General features: G+C 46.3%; 1 protein-coding gene across 1 annotated transcript in view; it reads right to left on the minus strand.

Annotated features, from left to right (window-relative positions):
- Positions 1 to 302: 302 nt before the first annotated feature.
- LOC145395612 (uncharacterized) overlaps positions 303 to 7,657 on the minus strand; it is a 31,571-nt gene continuing 24,216 nt past the window's right edge. Inside the window, exons 4-6 of the mRNA XM_080269184.1 lie at positions 5,469 to 5,715; positions 4,619 to 4,773; positions 303 to 358 (exon numbers count right to left, since the gene is read on the minus strand). Of these exons, the coding sequence (XP_080125310.1) occupies positions 303 to 358; positions 4,619 to 4,773; positions 5,469 to 5,715 (458 nt within the window). The remainder of the gene's footprint in view (positions 359 to 4,618; positions 4,774 to 5,468; positions 5,716 to 7,657) is intronic.

Below are 7,657 nucleotides of genomic sequence, written 5' to 3' on the forward strand. Positions count from 1 at the left end.
TAGTAGTAGTTGTGGTTCTACTCCCTGCCGTTGTAGTAGTAGTCTTATAAGTGGTAGTAGTAGTAGTAGTAGTGGTAATAGTTCCAGACCTTTTAGTGGTAGCTTGTAGTGGTAGTTGTGGTTGTAGTCATAGTAGTAGTAGTAGTTATGGTTGCTGTTATGGTAGTTGTGGTAGTAATGGTAGTAGTTCACCTCCTGCAGTGGTAGCTTGTAGTGGTAGTTGCAGTGCCCTTCGTGGTAGTTGTGGTTCCCTTCATGGTAGTAGTGGTTCTCTTTATGGTAGTAGTGGTAGTTTATCGTGTTTAGAACCAGTACAGATCCTTACTACCCTCCTGCGTTGAACCACTTCCTTCCAAGCCTGTGAGAGAGTGAGAAAGTGAGTGAGTGTATAGATAGATTGAGAGAGAGAGAGAGAGATAAACGGACTGACGGTTGAGAGATAGATTGAAATGTAAATCTTGATACAGATAGATAAATAGATAGATAGAAGGATAGATATTTAGGTAGATAGACAGATAGATAGATAGAGAGGTCGATAAACGGACTGACGGTTGAGATAGATTGAAATTTAAATAGATATAGGTACAAATAAATAGATAGATACAGACATATGGATAGATAGATAGATACTGAATGATTGTATTTCTAGAAAGTTAGATTTTTTATAGGTGTGTGTGTGTGTGTGTGTGTGTGTGTGTGTGTGTGTGTGACCGTGGGAAGAAAACAATCAGATGACCTTCTCTCCCTCCCTCCTTCCTTCCTTCCCTCCCTCCCTCCCCTCTCCCTCCCCATCCCTCCTTCCTTCTTCTTTCTCCTTCATTCCTTTCTCTCTCTCTCTCTCTCTCTTTCTCTCATATTTTCCTCTTTCCCTTCCTCCATCTTTTCCTTCTTTCTCTCCTTCTCTCTCTTCCTTCCCTCCTTCTCCTCCCTCTTCTTCCTCCTCTTCATAGATCATCTTTCGCTTCCTTCAACTTCCTTCCCTCTCTCCTTCTCTCCCTCTCATCCCTCCTTTCCTACTTTCACCTTCCTTCCTTCCTTCCATCCATCCATCCATCCATCCATCCATCCTTCCTTCCTTCCTTCCTTCCTTCGCTTCTGCCCATCCCTCCTCATTTTTTCCGCTCTCCCTCTCTCTCTCTTCCCTCCCTTCCTCCCTCCCTCTCTCTCTCTCTCTCTCCTCCCTCCCTCCCTCGCGACCCAACGCCAGATTAAAGATAGCTGATAACAGGACTTTGATGTCGGTATGTGGTCTCTCTCTCTCTCTCTCTCTCTCTCTCTCTCTCACACACACACACACACACACACACACACACACACACACACACACACACACACACACACACACACACACACACACACACACACACACACACACACACACACACACACACACACACATACACACACACACACACACACACACACACACACACACACACACATCTAACAGACCAAAGAGCCCGTTCAAGAGTGACATAGACATTATATCTATCGTGCATCTTTATCTACTTCCATCTTTCTCATTCATTCACCTTAGTTTATTTCATTATATTTATTGTTATTTATTTATTTTATTCTTATTTCGTCTTTTTACAGTTTCTCATTCACTCAGTCACCTCTTCTTCCCTCCTCCTCCTCCTCCTCCTTTTTCCTCCTCCTCCTCCTCTCCTCCTCCTTTTTCCTCCTCCTCCTCCTCCTCCTCCTCCTTTCTTCCTCCTTGTCCTTTTTCCTCTTCCTCCTCCTCTATACCTCCTCCATTTCATCATCATCTTCTTCCCTCCTCCTCCTCACCACGATGGCGGTGATGATAATGTTGATGATGATGATGATGATGATGATGATGGTGATGATGATGATGATGATGATGATGATGGTGATGATGATGGTGATGATGATGGTGATGATGATGATGATGATGATGATGATGATGATGGTGATGATGATGGTGATGATGATGATGATGATGATGGTGATGATGATGATGATGGTGATGATGATGGTGATGATGATGATGATGGTGATGATGATGATGGTGATGGTGATGATGAGGATAAGGAAGAAGAGGCGGAAGGGGACGATGATGATAAAGCTGATAATAATAATAATAATAATAATAATAATAGTAATAATAATAATAATAGTAATGTATTTTTTATGACCTTTTTCAACATACATTCTGTTTTTTTCTTGAATGTGCACATGTGTGTGTTTTTGCATACGTCCAGTCGTGTGTACGTGTTTAGAATTACACACAGACTCATATACATACATACATATACACACATGCATACATACTACACACACACACACACACACACACACACACACACACACACACACACACACACACACACACGCACACGCACACACAGACCGACGTGCAGGAGATACACACGGATACGCACATACGTACACACATCAACACTTACATATGATCGGATTATTACATGCCTTCTCTGCATTATTGCTCTCTCTCTCTCTCTTCCATTCTTGTTCCCTCCTTCCTTCTTTCGTCCTTTGTTCTCTCCCTCTCTTCCTTCCTTTCTTCCATCCATCCATCCATCTTTCCTTCCTCCCTCCCTCCTTCCCTCCCTCCTGTCTTTATTTCCTTCCTCCCTCCCTCCTCTCAATTTCCTCCTTCCCTCCCCCCTTCCTCTATTTCCTCGCCTCCTCCTCTGAATTTCCTCCCTCCCTCCTTTATTTTCTCCCTCCCTCTCTTCCTTTCTTCCATCCATCCATCTTTCCTCCCTCCCTCCCTCGTGTTTCCCTCCCTCCCTCCCTGGCAGTGTGTTTATTGCATTCCTTCCTCTTAATCTCTCTCTCTCTCTCCCTCCCCTCAGATGTGATTATATTCATTGAGAGGGAGGGAGGGAGGGAAGGAAGGAGAGAGGGAGGGAGAAGGGAAGTGATGGAGAGAGCAAAATAGATCCTTCATAGATAGATAGATAGATAGATAGATGGATGGATTGATAGATAGATAGATGAATGGTTGAATGGATAGAGAAATAGATAGGTAGATAGATAGACAAGTGGATGAGATGGATAGTTAGGTAGGTAGATAGATGGATAGATAGACATAGATAAATAGAACTGACTGAGAGAAGCGTAGGAAGCAATAAGATGTGAGAGAGAGAAAGGGAGAGAGAGAGAGAGACAGTGATGGGACAATTACATGCAATAACGACAGAACTATTTCCCCCCCTCTCTCTCTCTCTCTCCCTCATTTGTTCAGTTTCCTCTCCATCCTTCCTTCCTTCCCTCTTTCCTTCCTTCCTTCCCTCCCTCCTTTCCTTCCCTCCTTCCTTCCTTCCTTCCCTCCCTCTTTCCTTCCCTCTCCTCCCTTCTCTTGTTCCTCCTCTTCCATTATTTTCACTTTCCTTTCTTCCTTCCTTCCCTCCTGCCTTCCTTCCTTCTTGCCATCCATCCATCTATCATTGCTTCCTTCCTTCCTTCCTTTCCATCCTTCCTCCTTCTCCCTCCCTTCCACCCTCCCTAGCTTCCTTCCTTCCTTCCTTCACATCTTCTTTCATTCCTTCCATCCATCCGTCCATCCATCCATCATCCTCCCTCCCTCCCTCCCACCCTCCCCAGCTTCCTTCCTTCCTTCTTTCCCATCTTCTTTCCTTCCTTCCATCCATCCATCATCCTCCCTCCCTCCCTAGCTTCCTTCCATCCATCCATCCATCCATCATCCTCCCTCCCTCCCTAGCTTCCTTCCATCCATCCATCCATCAGTCACCCTCTCTCCCTCCCTCCCTTTTCCCCTCCCCATCATTATAACCTCTAATGACTGCAATTAACCCCTAATAGATACGTAATGACCGGTGTAATTGTCTGCCTTGCTGTAATAACCTCTAATGACCCGTAATTAAGCAGGATAATGAGCAAGCTTTAACCTGTAATGACTTAGTGACCTGTAGTGACCTCTTAGTGACCTGTAATGACCTATTAATGACCTGTAATGACCTCGTGACCGTATATAATTTATCTTGACCTCTGACCATACTTGTCCGTATGACCTATGACCTGACGACCGTGTATATTTGACCTCATCTGACTTTTTTTTTCCCCCGTTTACTTCCCTCCCTCCTTCCCTCCACTCACCTGATGTGGAGCAGTGGTGTGTGTACGCTACCATATCCTTTTCTTCCCTCTCTCCTTCCCTCTCCTTTTTTCCAGTTTACCTCCTTCCCTCCCTCTTTCCTTCTTCCCTCCCTCCTCCCTCCTTCCCTCCACTCACCTGACATGGAGGAGAAGTGGTGTATGTACGCAGCGCCATATCATTTTCTACTTACTTCCCTCCCTTTTCGTTTTTCCTGTTTACCTCCTTCCCTCCCTCCCTCCCTTTTCCCTCTCTCCTCCCTCCTTCCCTCCACTCACCTGACATGGAGAATAAACAAATAATTATCTACTTTCTTTCCTGCCTCCTTCCCTCTTCCTTTTTCCTGTTTACCTCCTTCTTTCCCTCCCTCCCTCGTTCCTTCTTTCTCTCCCTCCCTCCACTCACCTGACATGGAGGAGAAATGATGTATGTACGCAACACCATATTTTTTTCTTTCTTTCCTCTTCTTTTTCCCAGTTTACCTCCTTTCCCTCCCTCCCTCCTCCCTCCACTCACCTGACATGGAGGAGAAGTGGTGTGTGTACGCGGCTGGGTCAAATGTCACCTCATCATGTAGCCTGGGTCCCGCCCCCCACGGGTCTGCCTTCCCCACCACACACTGCGGCAGGCGGGGGCGACCCACCAGGAGGGGGGAGTAGTTGTGGGGGTACCTGTAGGGATGGGGGAGGGGGGTTAGTGGGGGAGTGTGTGGGGGGAGGGGAAATAGAGGGAGGGGATGAGGAGTAGGGAGGGGGACGAGTTGGTGGGGTGGGTGTGTGGGTACTTGTAGGGGGAGGGGAGGTTAGTGGGGGAGTGTGTGGGGGAAGGGGAATAGATAGGGAGACGAGTTGTTGGGGTGGGTGTGGGGGTGCCTGTAGGGGTGGGGGAGGGGGGTTAGTGGGGGAGTGTGTGGGGGATGGGGAGGAGAGATAGAGGGGAGGAGGAGTATGTGGGGGAATGAGATTATTGGGGTTGTGGTTTTATGGGGTAGCTGGGGGTTACCTGGGGGAAAGGGGGGGTTAGTGGGGGAGTGTGATGGGGGAGGGGAGATCGAGGGAGGGGGAGGTGGAAGATGATAGGGGGTCGAGATGATTGTGGGTTTGGTGATTTCTTGTGGTGTATTTTTATTTCACACACACACACACACACACACACACACACACACACACACACACACACACACACACACACACTCTCTCTCTCTCTCTCTCTCTCTCTCAGTCAATCAATCTATCTATCTATCTGTGTATATATTTTTCATTACACACACACACACACCTGTACTCTCTCTCTCTCTCTCTCTCTCTCTCTCTCTCTCTCTCTCTCCCCCTCTCCCTCCCTCTCCCTCCCTCCCTCCCTCTCTCACCTGGACGAAGACGGCATATAGGTAAAATCAGCCATAGTCCTGTGATGTGGATATTGACCCGTAAAATTGTAGGCCCAGGGGTCGCTCTGGTGTAGGCCATGTAGGCTAGAGTAGTCCGGATATAGCGCCTCGTGTCCCGGGAGCCCCATGGAGCCCCCCGCAGCCGCCCCGTAGCCCGAGACTCCAGCGTGGTAGTGACTGTTCCAAAATGAGGCTGGTAGGTTGCGCTGGGACATGGGGCAGGGATCTGGAACATGGGTGGGGGGTGGTGAGAAGGGGAGAGAGAGAGGGAGAGAGAGAGAGAAGGTTTGTTTGTGGAAAGTTGTGTGTGTGTGCGTGTGTGTGAGAGAAAGAGAGAGAGAGAGAGGAGGGTTGTTTGCTTGTGGAAAGTTGTGTGTGGGGGGGAGGAGGTGTTGGGTGTGTGTATGAGACAAACAAACAAACAAATATAATAAACAAACCATAAAATAAACACAATGCATCTATGTAACCTGTCAAATCATTCATCTATCACTCTATCTATCCATTGTTTACATTAAGTTACTCTACTCCTCAGACCACGTGCTTCTTACTACTACTACTACTACGCCTTCCATTCATAAACAAGACAGTCTACTACGATTCATTCATAAATTCTTATCTACTACGATCCTCCCAGCTAACGGGTATGCGTACACACTCATTCTAAGCACGTACATAGACACACATACATACATACATATGCACATTCATTACGGAGCACGTACATAGAGACATACATACATACACACATACACAGACATACACACTCATTCTTTACGGAGCGCTTACACAGACAAATACATACATACAGTACATACACATACATACATACATACATTCACACACACACACACACACACACACACACACACACACACACAAGGGGGTTTATGAGTCATATTCCCTTCATTATTCTCACATCAACTCCACACCCCCTTCCCCTCCCCCCGCGCCCTCCCCACTCCCACACCCTCTCTCCCCAGTACACCCAACACTTACACCTCCCCACCCAACATACCCCACCCCCCCTCTACACCCTGCCTTAGCACTGTACATGTTTTGCTTTTACACACACACACACACACACACACACACACACACACACACACACAAACACACACACACACACACACACACATTTGGCTCCACATGTCCTCCTCTCCACATACCCACATCCTTTTCTCCACCTCTCTTTTCTCATTTCCTACCCATAGCTACCTCTCTTCCTCCCCTCCACCCCTCTTCTCTCCCCACCTCCTCTCTCCCCTCATCTCTCCCCCCTTCACCTCCCCCTGCCTCCTCCAAACCTCTACTATTTTCCTCTCATTTAAATACATCTAATCTGCCGTGATAACCCAGCGACTTAGTTGTAACAATAAAACTCGGCAAGTAAATAGTGAGAGAGAGAGAGAGAGAGAGAGAGAGAGAGAGAGAGAGAGAGAGAGAGAGAGAGAGAGAGTGAGAGAGAAAGAGAGAGAGAGACGAGGAAGAAGGGAGAAGGCAGTGTTGGTTTAGGTTAGTTGGGTTAGAAAACAGAAACGAGAGAGAGAGAGAGAGAGAAATGAAGGAATAATTAGGGAAGGCATGAGGAGGGAGAGAGAGAGAGAGAGAAATGAAGGAATAATTAGGGAAGGCATGAGGAGGGGGAGAGAGAAATGAAGGAATAATTAGGGAAGGCATGAGGAGGGGGAGAGAGAAATGAAGGAATAATTAGGGAATGTTTGAGGAGAGAGAGAGAGAGAGACAATAAAGACAGTGAGTAAAAATCTCACTCTTGGGGGCCTAGACATGTTCGTGGCATATTCTTCATGGCGATTTATTTTCCATGATAATACTTTCTTTAACATTCTTTTTTTTTTTTTTTTTTTATAGTATAATTTACATCAATATACAGACGGATGTTCAGATATGGTGTAAAGAATAAATTGGTAAGGAAATGGCGTTAGGTATAGTAACTATCTAAAATAAGATTGCGGTGTAATATGCAAAATAAATCGCTAAGGACGTGGCGTTTGAGAGTACCGTAGCTAAAACCACTTAAAATTAAAACAAGATTGCGGTGTATTACGCAAAATAAATCGCTAAGGAAGTGACCATAGGGAAGATTAAAGACACTTAAAATAAGATTGCGGTGTAATATGCAAAATAAATCGGCGAGGAAGTGGCGT

The sequence above is a fragment of the Coenobita brevimanus genome, chromosome 4 (genome assembly GCF_032717465.1).
Source record: "Coenobita brevimanus isolate Jiangsu-jjx chromosome 4, ASM3271746v2, whole genome shotgun sequence".
In the NCBI taxonomy this organism is placed as follows: domain Eukaryota; kingdom Metazoa; phylum Arthropoda; class Malacostraca; order Decapoda; family Coenobitidae; genus Coenobita; species Coenobita brevimanus.